Source organism: Physeter macrocephalus, chromosome 19 (genome assembly GCF_002837175.3).
Source record: "Physeter macrocephalus isolate SW-GA chromosome 19, ASM283717v5, whole genome shotgun sequence".
NCBI lineage: Eukaryota > Metazoa > Chordata > Mammalia > Artiodactyla > Physeteridae > Physeter > Physeter macrocephalus.
Window position 1 is genome coordinate 48,945,855 of NC_041232.1, and position 19,458 is coordinate 48,965,312.

General features: G+C 43.4%; 1 protein-coding gene across 14 annotated transcripts in view; it reads left to right on the forward strand.

The window, feature by feature from the left end:
• FHOD3 (formin homology 2 domain containing 3) overlaps window positions 1–19,458 on the forward strand; it is a 546,814-nt gene that overhangs the window by 43,953 nt on the left and 483,403 nt on the right. For all 14 annotated transcript variants that reach the window (XM_055080580.1, XM_055080572.1, XM_055080570.1 and 11 more), the window contains exon 2: window positions 17,093–17,199. Coding sequence is in view for 13 of the 14 variants with exons in the window: in XM_055080572.1 (XP_054936547.1) it covers window positions 17,093–17,199 (107 nt within the window). In the remaining variant the exon portion in view is untranslated. The remainder of the gene's footprint in view (window positions 1–17,092; window positions 17,200–19,458) is intronic.

Here is a 19,458-nt window from a genome sequence, read left to right on the forward strand (position 1 = left end):
GTGTCTGAGGCTGATATTCTTTTCCCCGCAAGGCCGATTTCTGGGGACGCTCTGGAGTGACTAGGGCGTTCTGGCTTTCCTGGCTAGTGAGCAGCTCACCCTCTAGTGTTCTTGAAATCTCTTCCTAGAAGTCCACAGTCATGGCCAGCTGGACTTCCCTGAGGTGTAGCTTCTGTTCCTGGGTGTTCATGTCACACATGCCAGATGGAGCTGGATTCTTGGCCCGTTTGTGTGTTTTCCTAGGATATTAGTCAGTGGACCTTCCCTGGGGCATTGGGTTAATACCCACACACTTGGACCCTGAGACATACTTTTTCAGCATGAAAAACACTATACACAAATATGGCAGAGCAGGACTGGGGACTGGACGAAGAGGGAAAAGTTCCTGAGAGATCGGGACCACCCCCCGCCTCAACCCCCTTGCACTTTCTGCTCCTGGTGCTTAAGCTAATCTGAGACTTCTGCCCTCCCCCAGGGGAGCTAAAGTTAGGTGTCTTTGGTACTTGTTCTCGGAGTGGAGCCCCAGGGCCCTGCATCAGATCACCTGGGGATGGTGGAAAATGAGGAGTGTCCTGAGCCCTGCCCACCCGGACCCTCAGAATTAGAATATTGGGGCGTGACCTCGGAAGCTCCCTTACACACTGCCCCCCAGGAGGTTAGCGTGCACACAGAAGTTTAAGAACCATTGTTCTAGGGACGGCAGAGGCACTGGGCAGTAGGGCTTGTGATTCCGAGTTATGTTCTAAGGCCCCACCACGCAGGGATGGGAGTAGATCAGAGGAGCAGGTGGTCAACTGGCTGGTTCTAGCTCACAACCTAGAACTCAGGGGGGCAGTGGGAACTGGTGACCCCAGGACTGGTTTCACGGGTGTGTGACACTGTTGTCTGCACAGAGCCCTGCACTTGGGGTTTCATGCTCTACGGTCACAGTTTTGAAATTCTTAATTTTACTATTGATTTTGTGTCTTTTAAGCAAAGTCTGATGGGACAAGGGAGCTTGTGCTGGGGGCTTGAGGCCTCTGCTCATGTGCGGTTTTGCCTGCCTCTGCCTCCCCAGCACCCGGTCTCTGATGCGGGCTGCGCTATCTGCCCACCCCGCCCGGTGACTTCCGCTGGACTGTGCCCCAGCAGGGGCCTGGGGCAGGTGGGCACGTGCCCGCGTGCTGAGTTGTGCCGGTGGGTTGTGGGCTCCGGTGAGGGTCTACACAAGCCCAGTGGATATCTCTGAGCTCAAGAAAGCGCAGTAATAAATCGCAGATTAATATACCACCTCTACAGGTCGAAAGAGAGACTGCTGAGAAAGGAAAAAGAGTTTTTCTTGCTTTTTGAACATGGGGCCCTGCAGTTTGCATTGGGTCTTGCAAATTATATAGTGGGCATAGGTGGCCCTATGCATAAGTCCTATTCTTAGTGGATCTATTTTTTTTTTTTTTTTTTTGCCGTACGCGGGCCTCTCACTGCTGTGGCCTCTCCCGTTGCGGAGCACAGGCTCCGGACGCTCAGGCTCAGCGGCCGTGGGTCACGGGCCCAGCCGCTCTGCGGCATGTGGGATCTTCCCGGACCGGGGCACGAACCCGTGTGCCCTGCATCGGCAGGCGGACTCTCAACCACTGCGCCACCAGGGAAGCCCAGTGGATCTATTTTATTAGTGGCTCATGTGAGTGAAGTAAGGTGCCCCTTCCCTTAGATCTTCTCTTTCTCCCCGTTTCACCGACTCTTCGTTCTTGTCGTAATATACAAAGTCTTCATATGTTGACAACTTTCTTTACATTTTCCATTGCAGTCTTTCTCTTTCAATGACTGTGAATAATGGGGATTTTTGAAGCATGAAGCAATAATATACATTCCCTTGTAAATTTTAGGTAGAAGTTTTGAAGACTTTACAGAGCATCAGTGAGAGCTGTCCCATTTGCATGGTTTCTCTAATTGTGAAGTGTTCCATTTGCAGTGAATGAATTTGCTTCTGTGGTTTAGCTCTCTAGGAGTGCTTTTGCCCAGCCTCACCTTGGCAGGCCAGATGAGCAGGATACACTGGGGACACAGCATGTGATCTGTGACCATTTGCAGCAGGATGGGATGTGAGGACTGGATATGCCACTGTCTCTGCAAAGGTTTTAATTTTTATTGTGTGAAGGGATGAGCAGCTAACACTAGGCCCGGTTATTTTCAAATGATAATTGTAACAGTCTCAGTTTGCCATGTTTTCCTTAAAATACTCTCCTCCCTCGGCTGATAGGACAGCCTTCTCCTGGTTTTCCTCTGGTCCCTCTGGCTGATCTCTTCAGTCTCCTTTTCTTTGATGCAATCTCGAAATGTTTGAATTGCAGAGGGCTTACTTCTGTGCCTTTTCCCCCTTATTTGATATACTTTTGTAGCTAACAGCACAGTTTCAGGAGCCAGGCTGTCTGAGTTGAGTTGCTACTAATTGTGGTCATCTTGGGCAAGTTGTTTGGCCAATTACAGTTTTCTGTGAGTTTGTGCTCCACAGTTTTACATTGATTAGAAGATGAGAATAATAGTAGTACCTTCCTTATACCTTGTGTGAGGATTAAATGATTAATGTTAATTCATGTCAAGTGAATAGTAAATGTTTTTAGCTATCAAGTAGATGTTTGGGCTTCTGCTTCTTTTACCGATAGGAAGCTTGTGTGCCTGACGCACGGTGAGGCCAAACAAACTGAAATGTCGGGGTTTGGAGCAGAGAAAGGTTTATTGCAGGGCCAAGCAAGGAGAACGGCTGGCTCATGCCCCCCAAACCTTGAAGTTCCTGAAGGGTTTCAGCAAAGCATTTTTTTTTTTTTTTTGCGGTACGCGGGCCTCTCACTGTTGTGGCCTCTCCCGTCGTGGAGCACAGGCTCTGGACGCGCAGGCTCAGCGGCCATGGCTCACGGGCCCAGCCGCTCCGCGGCATGCGGGATCTTCACGGACCGGGGCACGAACCCGTATCCCCTGCATCAGCAGGCGGACTCTCAACCACTGCGCCACCAGGGAAGCCCTCAGAAAAGCATTTTTAAAGGCAAGGTGAGGGAGGTCGTCCCAGGATATGTGATCAGCTCATGCACAATTCTCTGTGATGCTGAGATAACAGGGTAGTGAACATTATCCATCCTTAGGTGCCAGAAGGTCTGGGGGCTACGTGCTCATGATCATCAGGAGTTAATTTCTTCCATTTGGTGGTGGTTTTTAGCATCTGAAAAACTCAGGAAATATGCCTGAGATACTATTATCTGGGTACTTCAGAGAGGAGACACAGCAGAGGATATGTGGAAGGGGTCGGTCCCAGGAAGGCCCCATAGGGTCCCGCTTGGTTACACTTCTGGCTATAATGAACTAGCTTGTAGCAGACCAATACTTCTACCCAGAACACCCAGATAAGGTAGACAAAGGACCAAGAAACATGTCTTTGAAGGCACTAGAGAGCTCCTAGGCAGCCAGGACTTGGGAAGCCAAGATCCCAGAGTGGAGGGAGACTTATGGAGGTCATACTCAATGAGTCTGACATTCTTAGTTCTTTTCACCTTGATGCATATACCAGTTCATCAATGGCAGGTGCAGAGACTACGAAGGTAAGTAGAAAGTGACTGTGAGGAGGCTGAGAAGTTAAGCGAAGCTACTCTCAGTTTCATAGTGCTGGGGAGAAAAAAACAGATATCAGAGCTCACCAAGATAGATGGATCCCAATAAACACTCCATGCATTCAGTTGGGACCCCCTAAAGATTACACCCTAGAAGTCAGTGTTAACTGAAAACAGGCCAGGCATACAAAGACTGAAACCTAGTTTTGAGTGAGCTCAGTCATTAATTGGATTAAGGTGATCTACAATTTGCCAGAAACTAAAGGAAAATCCTCTCTGGAAGGAAGCTATTACCCAGAGCCTTGAAAATTTTTCTTACAAACAATGATTGTATTCAATAAAATGTGCCTGGTATATACAGAGACATGACCAAGGATTGGGGGAAACCATAGAAATATCTATAGGTGATCCAGATACTAGAGTTACCAGATATAATCTCTAAAACTGTTATAAGAAATACATTCAACAAAAGAGGCAAGATGGAGAATTTAAACAAAACAGGGATGGATATATATATATATAAAAATATATATATATATAAATATATATATATATATAAAATAAAGAAGCAAATGGAAATGTAGAAATGAAAAATACAAAAATTAAGAATGGAGTAGGTGGGTTCACTCTGAAGATTAGCCACAGAGGAAGAGAAAATTAATGATGTGGAATGTAGGTCAGTAGAAGATATTAAGATATATGGAGAGCAAAAAAATGGAAAATGCAGAAAAGAGCATGATAGGCATATGGGTCATGGTCTAAAACATATGTATTGGAGCCCTAGAATGGGAGAAAAAGGAGAATGGGGCAGGAGCAATATTTGAAGAGATAATGGCCAAGATTTTCTAAAATTAACAAATGACATCAGCCACAAGTTCAAGAAGTGCTATAAACCCCAGGCAGGATAAATACAGGTAAACCACACATATGCATTTCATAGTAAAACTGATGGAAATTAAAGACAAAATATTAAATGAAGCCTGAGAAAAATAGATTATCTTCAAAAGAACAACAATAATACTGGCAGCTGATGTTTCAACTGAAATGATGTAGGTTAGAAGACAGTGGAGTTACAGTTTGTGAGTATAGGCATACATCATTTTTTTGCACTTCATCTTATTGTGCTTCACAGATACTGTGTTGTTGTTGTTGTTGTTTTAAATATTTATTTACTTTCCTCATTTTTCTTGTCTGTGTCGGGTCTCAGTTGTGGCACCACGGGATCTTTGTTGAGCCATGAGGGATCTTTTCCTTGCAGCGCGGTCTGCTTGGGTTTCTCTCTAGTTGCGGTATGCAGGCTTCTCTCCAGTTGTGGCGTGGGGGTTTTCTCTCTCTAGTGTGGCGCGCAGGCTCCAGGGCACGTGTGCTCTGCAGTTTGCAGCACGTGGGCTTTCTCGTTGAGGCGCTCAAGCTCAGTAGTTGTGGCGTGCGGGCTTAGTTGCCCTGTGGCATGTGGGATCTTAGTTCCCTGACCAGGGATCGAACCCGCGTCCCCTGCTTTGGAAGGGGGATTCTTTACCACTGGACCACCGGGGAAGTCCCGATACTGTGTTTTTTTTTTTATAAATTGAAGATTTGTGACAACCTTGCATTGTCCCATGATGGTTAGTATTTTTTTAGCAGTAAAGTATTTTTTAAATAAGGTGTGTACATTTTTTTTCAGACGTAATGCTATTGCACACTTAATAGACTACAGTATAGTATAAACATAAGTTTTACATGCACTGAGAAACCAAAAAATTCATGTGACTTACTTTATTGCAATATTCACTTGATTGTAGTGGCCTGGAACCTAACCTGCAATGTCCCCAAGCTATGCCTGTACTCCTAGCAAACAACTGCTTATTTAGAATTCTGTATCCTTCAAAAATATCCTTTAAAGCAAAGGGGATATGATACCAAAAGCACAAACAACAAAGGGAAAAATAGATAAATTGTACTTCCATCAAAATTAAAAGCTTTTGTGCTTCAAAGAACACCACTCATAGCTTGGGAGAATATTTTTGCAAGTCATATAACCAATAAAGGACTTGTATCTGCAATATATAAGGGATTCTTACAACTCAACAACAAAATGACAAATCACCCAATTTAAAAACGGACACAGAATTTATGTAGCAATTTCTCCACAGAAGATACAGAAATGACCAATAAATATATGAAAAGATGCTCACAATCATTAGCCATCAGGTAAATGCAAATTGAAACCATGAAATACCAATTCAAATTTATTAAGATGGCTATAATAAAAAAAAAAGAAACAAGCACTGGTGAAGTTATGGAGAAATTGGAACCCTCATGCATTGCTGGTGGGAATGTAAACTGGTGTAGCCTCTTTGGAAAACAGTCTGGCAGTTTCTTAAAATATTAAATATAGAGGTCATGTGACCCAGCAGTTCTTCTCCTAGGTACATACCCAAGAGGAATGAAAATATATGTCTATGTAAAAACTTGTACACAAATGTTCATAGTAGTATTATTCATTATTATTATTTATTATTTATCAGCTGAGGGACAACCCAATGTCCCTCAGCTGATAAATGGATAAATCAAATGTGGTATATCCATGTAATGGAATATTATTTAGCAATAAAGGGAATGAAGTACTGATAAATGCTATAGTATGGAAGAACCTTGACAACTTTATACTAATTGAAACAAGCTAGTCACAAAAGACTATTGTGTGATTCCATTTATATAAAATGTTTTGAATAGGCAAATCTATAGAGACAGAAAGTAGATTAGTGCTTTCTAGGTATAGAGGGGGTGTGTTTGTGGGAATGAAGAGTTACTACCAATGGGTACATGGTTTCTTTTTGGGGTGGTGGAAACGTTCTAAAATTTATTATGGTGACGGATGGGCAACTCTGAATGTATAAGCTTGGGAATTGTACACTCCAAATGGGTGAACTATATGGTGTGTGAATTATATCTCAATAAAGCTGTTACAAAAAAAGGATGTGAAACAAACACGTTTCTAGAAAATAGGAACCGAGGAAATTTGTTGCCAATGGATTCTCGCTAAAGCAATACTAAAGAGAGTTCCTCAGGCAGAAGGAAATTATCACAGAAGCACAGAAACACAGGAAGGAATGAAGTACAAGAGACCAAAGTAAATACGTGTGTAAATTTAAATGAATATTGACTGCCGGAACAATACTATGTCATAGGGTCTAGAATACATTTCTCAATATGTCAAAAGGTATAGGCCATATTAAAGTGGTCTATTGCCCCTTACCTTTTCTGGGAAGTGATAACATTCATTCATAGTAGGTTCTGCTGAGTCAGGAAGCCATGTGATTATCTCAAGGGTGAATTACTGAAAGAATTAATAAAAGAATATGTACTAGGAATAAATAGAATAACGTAAAGAAATAGAAAGGAAATATGGAATAATAAAGAACGCAGATTTAAACCAAAAGATGCCAAGAAAGGAGAAAAAAGGAAATTAGAATGTAGGTCAAATGTAGGTCAAATATTGAACATGTAGATTTGAACCCAAACAATAGCAATCACTTTAGAGTTAATAGACTTTGTTAAATACTTTTATTAAAAAACTAAGATTGTCGGGTTTCCCTGGTGGCGCAGTGGTTGAGAGTCCGCCTGCCGATACAGAGGATGCGGGTTCGTGCCCTGGTCCGGGAAGATCCCGCATGCCGCAGAGCGGCTGGGCCCGTGAGCCATGGCCGCTGAGCCTGCGCGTCCGGAGCCTGTGCTCCGCAATGGGAGAGGCCACAACAGTGAGAGGCCCGCATACCGCAAAAAAAAAAAAAACAACAAAAACTAAGATTGTCAAGATTGGATAAAAAAACTATATTCTAATTGCAAGAGATACATCTTAAATATATGGGTACCAAATATTATAAGTAAAAGACTGGAAGAAGACAAGCCATGCAGCTCTAATCCAGTGGTGTGGCCGTACTAGTAACAGATGACATAATCTTTAAGGCAAGAAACATTATTAGAGATAAGAAGAAATCCTGTGGTGCTAAAAGACTAGGAAATTATATTTTCAGTAAGAAGTATAAATCAATCAGTCAATCAAATATTGACAGAATTAAAAGGAAAAATAGAAAAATGTACAGCTGTAGTGGGAGATTAATATACTTCTCTATAGAATAAGCAGATTAAGAGCAATACAGATAGAGGAGATTTGAGAATCTCACTTAACAAACACTGCAGCTGTTGAGTACACATCCTTGGCATTTACTGGGCCATAAAATAAGTTTCAAGAAATTTCAGGTTCCTACTGTATAGCACAGGGAACTGTATTCAGTATCCTGTGATAAACCAAAATGGAAAAGACTATGAGAAGAATATATATATATATATATATATATATATATATATAGCTGAGTCACTTTGCTGTATAGCAGAAAGTAAACACAACACTGTAAATCAACTATACTTCAAGAAAATTACAAAAAGAAATTTTAAAGGATTGCAATCATACAGAGTATATTTTCTGGCCATAGTGAAATTAAGCTAGAAATCAACATTAAAAAAGATGCTAGAAAATTCCTAAATATTTGGAAATTATGTAATAACACTTCTAAATAACCCATGGGTCAAAGAAGAAATCCCAGTGGAATTTAGAAAATATTTTGGACTGAATATAATGAAAATATGGCATATCAGATCTTGTGGTCTGTAGCTAAACCTTACTTAGAGGAAAATTGTAGTCTTAAATGCACATGACTGAAAGGAAGAAAGACTGAAAACCTTAAGATTTTATACAGTAGAAGAAACCAGCATATTAAACACAAAGAATGTGGAAAGAAGGAAATAGCAAAGATAACAGAAACTAATGAGATAGAAAGCAAACTTAAAATAGTGGAAAAGCACTGCAATCAAAAGTTGGTTCTTGAAAAGACTGATCAGTGAATAAAGGACCTCTATTAGAGAAGAAAAAGGGAAAGCACAAATTACCACTATTAGGAATGAAAAAGGGGGCACCACTACAGATCCTCAAGCCACAAAAAGTTAGCTGTTGTCTTTAGGTTCACCAGTGCACCTGTGGGACTTCAACCGCCATGTTTTTATTCATGCCCAAACCCCCAACTCTATTTCTCTATTCAACACCTCCACTTGTTATAGACATAACATCTTAAAAACAAAAATCCCAATTTTATCCTACCTCCCTGCTGCCAACAGCTTTTTGTATGTTTCCCATGTTGGTAAATGGTAGCACCATTTATTAATTTGCTCAAGCAAGACACTCTCAAGCAAGGATGCCTCCACATCTTATCAATCACCAAGTCATTCTGACTTTTCCTTCTTCCCTTCCCCTCTTTCCCTGTATTACCTCTCTCTCTTCTTTTCTCTCCATTTCCGCTGCTTCCACTATTGTCCAAGCCACCTTCAAATCGCCCCCCCCCCCATTCTTGCAGTGGCCTCTTCATTTGTCTTCCCCCTTCTATCCTCATACTGCAAAGCTGATCCTGCATGCATCTGTTTACAACCAATTTCACGACTTCTCGTTGCCTTAGAATCAAGTCTAAAATCTGCTGTGGCCAGGAAGACTCCTTCTCTGGAGCCCTTGGCCTGCCTTCTTTTAGTATCTCAACTACTCCTACTCCTTCTGTGTCAGGGCTTTTATACCCATCATACTTCAGCTCCCTGATCCCTGCACTCCTTCCCCAGTGAAAATAAGAACAGAAATAACAAAGGTGACTAACTCCTTGTCCTCCTTATTTCCCTGTTTGGTGGTTGGTCCTGTCCACAGCCCTGAAGCCCGGTCTGTCATGCTAGGACATAGCACAGTGCCTGGCACAGAGAAGGTGCACAGGAAAGCATTATTCATCTGAATGAGTGAATGATAATAGATTAATAATAACACTGAAACTTGGTGCTGACACTGTTTTTCAACTTGACTGAAAAGAAACAGAAAATGGAAAAAGGTACCTGTAAACGCAAGTAAATATAGTCCAGCCTTTTCAAGAGAGAAGTTTAATGCATTTTTGGTTATTTATTTAATGATAGAAAGCCCTTTAAAATAATCAAAATATTTCCCAGATTATCACACCCACTCAGCTTAAGCTCTTAATGGGAGGAAACTTGCCTTTTGTCTTTCTTGTAGAATTTGGCAGAGGTCCTTGCCTTTGGTTGGTGAGCTGTGCAATTTTGTTGACTTAAATAGAAGTCTGGGGCTTGATTTGGAAACTGCCTAAATCAATTTCAGGACATTGCTTCTCTCACTGAGGTTGCTGGCCATAAACAACATAACTTGTTACAGGTTCCTGAGGAAATAAAATCCAACCGCTTTCAAAGTAAATACATTCATATTTTTTCATAACCCATATATGCTAGATCTTCGAAAATATCCTTGTACTTGACCCTAAAACATTTATTAAGTACCATGATGTATTTGTTGTTCTGAAGAGGCTAAATGGGCCCCTAGAGATTTAGAAGTTTATGATTTGTTGAGGTTAGCCAGCAGGACCGATTTCTTCTGATATCACGTGAGTCAGTTTCATTTGGTCTTTTTCTTAAGAAAACTGACCAAGTGTTACTTTTATTTTTAAAATATGTAAAATCACACCTTTGTAAGAAACTTCATTTTTTATTGTGAAGTGTGCTATACATATGAAGGAGATGAATGTGGATGGTGTGTATAGCTTGAAGGATGATGAAATGAGCACCATGTCCTCACTGCCCATCTTAGGAAACGGCAGAGGGCATCCCCGGCGTGTGTGCCCTCCACCTTGTCCCTTTGCAGTGGCACTTATGGGATAGGAGGCCACCGAAGCCCACAAAAACTTGAATGGCTGAGCCAAGGTTTTGTGAAGGTTTTATTAAGAATTGTGAAAGGGACATGCGGCCCTGCTTGTTGGAAAGCTCTCTTTCCTGACTCATTTTGCTTGTCAGCTAAGTCCAGTCTGTAGTCCTGCTGCCTTTAGAAGGAACCACCAAATTGAGGGAAGCCATAAGCTTCATGACTGCCTGGTGACCAGAGCACGATTGGAGGAGGATATGGTGGAGCTCTCTTAGAACTGACCATCTGACGCGCGGATGGTCTGTGTGCTGCTCTGTGAGTGAGTTGAGCCTGGATTAGGGGCACTCAGGGGGCCCACAGTGAACCTGGCCCTGGAGCAAGATGGGGCCCACAGCAGGGCTTCACTTCTGAGCCAGGAGCGGGGCCAGTGTGGCCAGAAGGGCCCTGCACTTGCAGGTGCTATTTTGAAAGTCTTCATACTTTTTAACCTTTGAATGTGCATTTTGTATGATGGGACAATGGAACATGCTCTGAGGGCTTAGAGCCACAACTCATGCGGGGTTTCACCTCCTGCTGCCTCCTTGCCTCCATGGGAGGGCTTTGCAGCTGGCTGCTCCCCAACTCCCTGGGGCTCCAGGCCTTTCTACCCAGCAACTGCTGCTGGCCTCTGTCCCTGGTGGGGCTTGGGCTCTGGCAGGGGCGGAGCCAGGCATGTATGCTCTGTGGCGTCTGAGGGCTGGGCATGGTGCTGGCATTCCTGCCTTGAGCTGGCAGTGTCATCGTGTGTTCAGCGGCACCTTGGTGGGTGAGCCTCTCACCCACCACTGATCCAGGCACGGAGTGCCTGAGTGTGAAATTGCAATCCCCGGGGGGCCGCCTGTCTGCTGTGGGTGGAGGAGGCAGGCTCAGGGGAAGTGGAGATTGACTTCAAGCAGCAACCATGAAAAGTGACCCACAAATCTGTGGGTCTGCTGGGCAGTTCCGCTTTGGGCCAGTTTGGCTCCTAACTGCTGGCTCCCTCCTGTCAGTCATCAGCTGGTGGCTCATCGGGAGGCTTGGTGATCCAGATTGGCCTCGCTCAGCGTGTGGCAGTTGGCAGGCTGTTGGCAGGGGTAGCAGGAGTGGCCAGGTACCCCGGAGGCTGGCTAACCCAGGCTTCTTCGTGTGGTGACAGGGTTCCAAGAGCAACAGGAGAGCCCAGCCCTAGTGAGGAAGTGCCTCTCAAGTCTCTGCTGTGTCACATTTGCTACCATGTTGGCCAGAGCTAGACACAGGCCAGCCCAGATTCCAGGAGCAGAGAAAGAATCCACCTCTTGATGGAGGGAGCTGCAAAAATTACATGCAAGGGTTGTGGATGGAGGGATGGGAGGAACCCATGAAATGACATAAGCAAATGGCATTTATTTTAGTTTTTTTCTTTTAAAAATCAGCATATATTTTCCCACTTCTGAACTCTTACCAAAATGAGCTTAACGGATAGACCTCATGTATATTTATAGAACAGTTCCATGCAAATCTATTTCAGAGTTCCACAGAACTTTATTGCCTAGACTAAGGATTACTGTAGACCTGCTGCCAAACCCAGATAATCATTAAACCACCCAGAAACACGCCACTTCACCAGATTAAGGAAAGAAAAGAATGTGTAAGTTGAGGCGTGACATCAGCCTTGTTTCAGATATTTTTCCTCCCCAGGATGGTGAGTCTGCCATTTCCTTTTGAATGTACTGTCTTTGTAGGAACTGTCAGGAAAACGAGTTACCTTGTGCAGGCTCTCTGCCAGGAGTGGAGGGCTCTTCCCATGTCCCCAGAGATCGAGGGCCCGTTTAATGGTTTGTTTTGACCCGGAGGAGTGGCACAAAATACCAGAGTATTTTGGAAGGGTCCCTCATGTGGCTCTGTGACTGACCTCCTCCCTAGCGCCCTGCCCCCACAGCCCCCCACCAGATTCCTGGCTACAGGTTCAGAGCCTGCAACCTGGTCCTCCAGCCACACCACTCTCACTGCCCCTAACCTACCCTAACCGCTCTCCTGTGATCGTCCTGCCATGTTATCTTCCGCAGGGCTTCTGGCTTTGTCTTACGTCCTGAAGTGCCTGGCAAGGTCCTGGCCACCGAACCCAGGGCCAAGAAAGGAGTGCAGGGGACATGCTCCCAGGGTATGAGGGTTGACACGAAAATCACTGGAGTCAGGAAATTCCAGGGCCCTTAAGTCATTCGGCAAGACATTTGACATGAAAGGCCCGGGGAGGGGATCAGGTTGCCTCCGTGTCAGTAGGAATTGAGGTTCCCATCAGGAACTGGTCTGGCAGGGAGGTGTCTGAGTCCTTCACTCTGTAGGCAGAGTCTGGATAGTTCTGTCCAAACCTTTCTAATAAACAGATTGGAATGAACCGCCACTTGCTGCCTGTTCACATTGTTGTTGCGTTCTTTCATAACTGTTACTTAGTTGTCCCTGACAAGATTGAAGACTGCACTTGGCCTGTACCTATCAATTTGCTTCTAACAATGATACCTAAAGCCAAACCCCAAAGCGCTGAGGGAATTTTACTCTTTGTGTGTCAGTCCAGCCAAATAGCCCTGTATTCCTACTCTTTGGCTCATGTGATGGTTTAAATATTAATCGTGTGTGTCTGGGGTGTAATGATGGCAGGGCTCATGTTGTGGAACGGAGCGGGCAGTGTGTGTTTGTTCGTTTGGTGTCTTTACGGGCTGCCCGTGTTGCTGGGACCCCTTCGTGCCCACATGCCCCGGCTCGCTAAGGGGGTCAGTGTCTGACCTTGCCCCCTTCCTATAGGCATACTGTGAGGATCCCCCCACACCTCCTGAGGGGTTAAAAGGCACAGAGTCATCATTTCTCTTTTAGTTGAAGGACTTGTACAAATTGCCCAACTGTTAATTAGGGAGGTAGGGTTGTGACACCTGGCTTAGGAAGTCAGGGGAGCCTTTCTCCTGGCAGAGGGATGGGGCCGTTTTATGGAGGATGCTTTGGTCTCAGGGGGCCGTGGCTGCTAATGATAGCAGAAGGAATATAACTGAGGATGAACTTTCACACATTTTGACGGTTGGCTTAAATGACTTTTTATTCTCTTGTGTTCTATTGGTGTGTCATACTTCCTTGACAAAATGATCTTTGAGGGAAGGAAGCGTCTATGTGTTCCTTGGTGCCCAGCCCGGGCCTGACATATAATTTTGTTAAAATGGAACTATGGAAGTGGCATAGTTAATGATGCCCTGGCTGTGAGGAGAAGGATGATGAGAACAGGCAGTTCTGCTAAGGTTTTGGGATTCTGTGGTCAGGAGGCTGGGGACACGGTAGGGCTTCCTGCTGTGATTTGGGGCCGCCGGTGGCATGTGGAGGCAGATGCTTGGCGCGCCAGGGTGAGCGGTGAGGCAAACCAGATATTCGCCCCAGCGGCTGGGGATCAAATCAGAAGCTATGGGTGGAGATGATGTGGAAAATAAACACGGCTGCCAGTAAGGATGGGGCTGTATCTGCTGGCCCCAGTGATCCACCTCTGCCCCAACTGAGGAGAAGAGCGTAGGGCTGGGGGGTGGTGAGGGCTGAAAGCCCGGGACAGGGTCGCTCAGGCTTCCGTCTCCTACCTGCTAGTCTCCCCTTGAGGCGCCTCAGGCTCATGACCCAGGAGGGCCAGAAGCAGCGTGTGCTGGGGCTGGCCTGGGTGGCTCGAGAGGGCTGATCAATAAATCTCAGGAATTTTGTTCAATATAGCCATTATTAAAAGTTAAATTATCCTACATAAATGTATAACAAATAAAAGTTACATTAGAAACAAAGGTAAAGGAGGTATATGTATATGTTTAGCTGATTCACTTTGTTATGCAGCAGAAACTAACACACCATTGTAAAGCAATTATACTCCAATAAAGATGTTAAAAAAACCCAGATATTTATAAAAATAAACAATTAAAAATAACCCCCCCAAAACAGATATTTATAAAAATAAACAGTTAAAAAAAGAAACAAAGGTAAAAAATATTCAAATATATATACATATATATGTATAACTGAATCACTTTGCTCTACACCTAAAGCTAACACAACATTGTAAATCAGCTGTACGTCAATTAAAAAAAAATACTCAAAACATGTCACTGCCTAATTGTTTCATTACATTTTACTGTTACCTATGCTTGGGAGGTTACTTACATCTCCTGGATCTGTATGATAAAAATACTATATGCTGGTGAGCCGCTGTGTAACTTTCTTTAGCTCCATGCTCAGTGACTTCACGGTGGTAGCTTGAAACTGGCCATGGTGGAATATTTATACCGCATACACATGCACATCCTGCCTGTCCGCACCGCAGCAGTACTTCCTCTCGGACTCGGTTCTCTCTGTCTGGCCTGAGTGTGGACCACAGCCTCAGAATGCCTTCGACCCCCTAGAGGGGAAGCAGAAACTTTTTATCCAAAAGCTTCTTTCTTTGGACTTTCTTTGGACTCACACATTTGCAGGGATGGAGACAAAAGAAATTGTTATGGCTTAAAGGGCTTTCATTATCCCCATCTGCTAGTCTGTTGATTATATGTGGGATTAAAAATGAGCAGAAGTGTTGATACTATCAACAGAACGGACCACGTAAGCTTTATTAGTCAAAAATGTCAATAGGAGTTAAAAGCAAGAATGAGCTGCAGTGATTACAGCTCTACTTACACATGGTCCAGTGTACATGGTAACGGGTTCCGTTTCCAATGGAATTTTCCACCTAGGAATGATAAAAGTCTGATTTCAGTCCGCAGGAGACCCTTAGCCCAGGAGACGCCTTCTGCAGGAAATCCTTCCTGTCTGCTGCTTCCGCAGGCAGGGAAACCAGCTCCCCTGTGTGTTCCCCACAAACCCTGGGCACACCTCTGGTATCACAGCACAGTGAGTTTGGCCAGTTTGGTCTCTGCTTTCTCAGATCGGATGATCCATCTGTAAAATGCCAGTCAAGAATGCTGACCCTCACCAGCACGCCTTTAATAGTTTGTTATTAGAGAAATAAAACAAGTGAATCAAATAGGATTAACCCCTTCAAGTGAATTAACTATTTTTTACAAATAATAAAGAACAAATTCCTTTCATTCTGTTGAGGATAACCAGAAACATGGAACTGCGGGGTTTCTGCAAGAATTAGCAGCTTGTTATAGATGCTGATTCTGGACAAGTTGACAGTCTGCGTTTCTCTTGTTGAGGATAATAAGCAAAGCTTTTCTATCAAAGGAGACTAATTCCTTGTTTGAAATCTCACTTACACCAGGAGGATTATCAGGCCTTTACCTAGATGTTTTAAAGTAGCCACGTATTTGCCTCCACTTTTCCTCAATCTCCTGGCATTTTGGAATAAGAGCCTTAACTCACCCAAGTGGATGAATAATCAGAGCCATCCTTACAGCCTGAGAAATGAAGCATGAAGTTATACACTTGGATTTCCTCATAATGTTAATCTTTGGTAAAATTACTTTCCTGTAGTTTTAAGTGTATTGGTTATTCTAAATGTCATGTAATGCCACAAAGGCTCATGTCTTGCCCTTGTCACTGTCCAGGTTGGGTCAGTGGAGGCTAGGCAGCAGAATGCTCTCTTCCATGCAGTGATTCAGGAACCTGAGCTGTTTCTCTCCAGGGTCTGTCGGTTTCCAGACTTGGGAGTCTTCTCTGGCTCCTCTGCATCTAGCCACAGGCACGAGAAGAAAGGTGGATGGTTGTGCCGGGGTGTTATGGCCAGGCTGGTTGGGACCTTTCTTCCCTACTGATATTCCAGTGGTCAGCACTGTTACATGGTAGTAGCCCAACTATAGGCCTGGGATATGTGGTCTCTGTTCCCAGGGGGAAAAGGGAATGGGGTTGGTAAATATGTGGCGTTACCTTGGCCACACCAGAACACTCAGATGACATAAGTTGTGTTTTGCAAACATATTTTCAAGTCCTTAGAAGGTCTCTGGCCATAGAGAAGATGCAGAGCATAGTGGTCAAGAGCATGACCTGGACTCAATTCACCTATATCCAAATCCCAGCTCCACCATTTATCAGAGGTGACATTGGGCAGGTAACTTAGTCTCTCTCTGTGCCTCAGTTTCCTCATTGTAAAATGGGGATAACAAGAGAAATGAAGAGTTTGTGTGAGAATCAAATGATGTAACATACGTAAAGTGTTTAGAATTATGAATGGGATGTAATTAACAATATATAAGTATTTGTTAAATAAGTTTTCAAAAAATGAGGCTAGTAACAAAGAGACCTATGGTCCTTTTTGGTGTGTTGTAATTTGGATATATTGTCATTCAGATGGATAATGTTTTTTTTTGTTCAATTGTAAAAATGTTTATTGAGCGACTATTAATTATAATGGCCCAGGTATGACCATAGACTCTGAATAAGTAGGCTTCTCACCGAGTCAAAGGAAACAGCATGTTTTCTCCACCAGATTTGCCTTTTAAACTCTGTGTCTCTCAATCAGTGGTCCCATCGGCATCTTGGTTTCCACTGCCCAAATCCATGGCTTCCCCTGGGCCCCTCAGAGTGGAAAGTGGCATTAGCCCAGTGCCTGGTGCTTCTCTTCCCTGTCCACATATTGGGCGCCCTGTCAATATCAGTCCCTTAGTAGGTGCCATTTCTGTCTACCTGTTGTGCAGTTTGCTTCCAATTTATTTGTACGAACATGCTACTTCTTCCAGTTAGGATCCAAATTTCAGAATAATGCTGGATTTTAAAAAACACATGAGGGCAACATGAAGTGATTTCCCTGTACAGATCCCCATCCCAGGAGCCAGCTGGGCATAACAGACTCTTTCTCTTGCAGCTGGATGACTGCACGCTGCAGCTCTCCCACAACGGCACCTACCTGGACTTGGAGGCCACCCTGGCCGAGCAACGGGACGAGTTAGAAGGCTTCCAGGATGACGCTGGGTAAGAGCGACAACTGTCCCTCCCAGCTGGTCCCAACTTTCCATGAAATGGGGGTTCATTGAGGCCTTAAAATATCTTGGAGAAACCACCATAGCTTTGACCTTGTCTTCACTCACAGTCACACAGAAAGAAGGGAGATGCAAGTGATTCACCAGTAGTAACAGCAGACCCTTTTGAATTTGAGTAGCTCTTCTTGATAAGGCTACTCAGGAGTAGGAAAATTTCTGGTGTAGTTTAATTAAGCACATGATATTTAATAGTCTTTTTTTTTAAAACCAAATATACTTAAATTAGTACTTCACAGATTTTAGTGGATTGACAGCTGTTTTATATATTGTTTTTAACGATAAATTACTGGATATTAAGTTTTCTTGGCAGATGCCTCTGCAGATCATTTTATACTGTATCATCTTTTGAACTCACTACTGTGGAGAAAATAATTCTTAATTATGTTAATTAACATCAAGTTACTTTTAGCTTACATATAGGATTGCTTAATATTTCTGATTGCTTTGAGTCTGAATAAAGCAGTCCACATAAAAAATCAGAGATGTGTACAGAAAGCGAAACCACTTTTGGTAGGAATATTGTCATACAATTAGCCATTCCCCTATTTATTAGATTAGTTTTTCTAGTAATTGTTTTATCCTTTTCCAGATTTTTTAAACTTTTCATGTTGAAATGATTTTTAACTTCCAGAAGAGCTGAAAATAAAACACTGATATTTCCCAAATACACTTTACCCAGCTTCCCATAATGTTAACATATTACATAACCATGGCAAATTTGCCCAAACCAAGACATTAATATTTGTAAGATACTATTATATATTTACTAGATTATTGAAATACTGTTTGGATGGCCCCCCCCACCTTTCTTTCTATTCCTCATTCATCTAGAGCCAAGTTTATCTCTGATTTTATCGCCTTCCTCCTTAGACACCTTCAGAGGCTCCTTGTTCCTTTCCAAATAATGCCCAGCCATTTTTATCGGTGTCCAAGGACCTCCCCCAAATTTGTTTTGAAGCTACCTTGCCTGACTTAAAAGTATATTACAGTCAGATGAATATTATCTGAGAGTGCTGATTTTTCATGAATGGCTCAAAAAAATGAGGAAAAATGGGAAGCTTCTTAGTGTTTGTTTCCTACCTGACACCAGTGTGTACCGATGCCTTCCTGAGTTTCCCCTGCTTTAACACCCATCACAACTTACGGTCTTTTCTCCCTTAATTGTCCCTCTTTTCTGCTACTAAAACTCTGCTAGGTCAGAACTGGGCCTGTCTGAATATCCAGCCTAGTGTTTTCTCAGCATGTTATAGGCACTTAGTGAGCACTGGTGGCCAGGTGAATGGCAGGATCCCAGAATGTATTCCTGAATGACATGAACTTGAGCGCCAAGACCAGGGTCCTTGGTAGGAACCGGGCAGGTTCTCTGAGGATGCCCTTCTTATCTCCTGAGTGGTTCCAAGGGCCACAAAAGACCCTGGAAACTGCCATAGGCTGTACACACGTGAAGCGTATCATTATTAAGTCACATCAGATTCTACTCATCATCATTTAAAAAATTGACATCATAAGACTGATAGATTTGAGGAAATCCATTGCTGTAGTTTTTACAAAGTATTTGACAATGACATCCTTTTATTTAACATGTCAGCATTCAGGCTGGATGACAGTCTAATGGGATGACTTCATGTCTCATTGATCAAACAGATCCCAGGAGTGTTATGAGCAGATCACTGCCAATTTGAAAAATGTCTCTAGTGGTGTTGTGCTTGAAGACATGACCTGTTTGATATTTTGTCTTTCTTATCAAAACTTGACTGGTTTGGATATGGCAGCTTAGGAAAAAAGTATTCATGTATTAGATAACAATATCAAGAGTTAAGAGTGGAAGAAGATAAAGCTTTATGGAGCACCTGCTATGCCACCCACTGTGTTAGGCACCTTATTTCACGGTGTTTATTTAATAGTTCATTCTGTTAATATCACAAACATGGAATTGGATTTTATCATCTCCAGTTTTCATTTGAAGCTACTGAGGGCCAGGAGTTAAATCACATGTCCAGGGAGGCAGAGCCGGTAGATGGTGGAGCCGCGTTTGAACACAGATGTGACTGGTTCCCAAGTCTGTGATCCTCCTCCATCCCAGGAGTTTCTGGGAAATGGCATTTCAGGTTCTCCTGAAGATGTACATTTGTACTGGTGGGGACATACGGTTGGTTCCTGCAAGGACATCCTCAGTTCCAGGCTAACACGC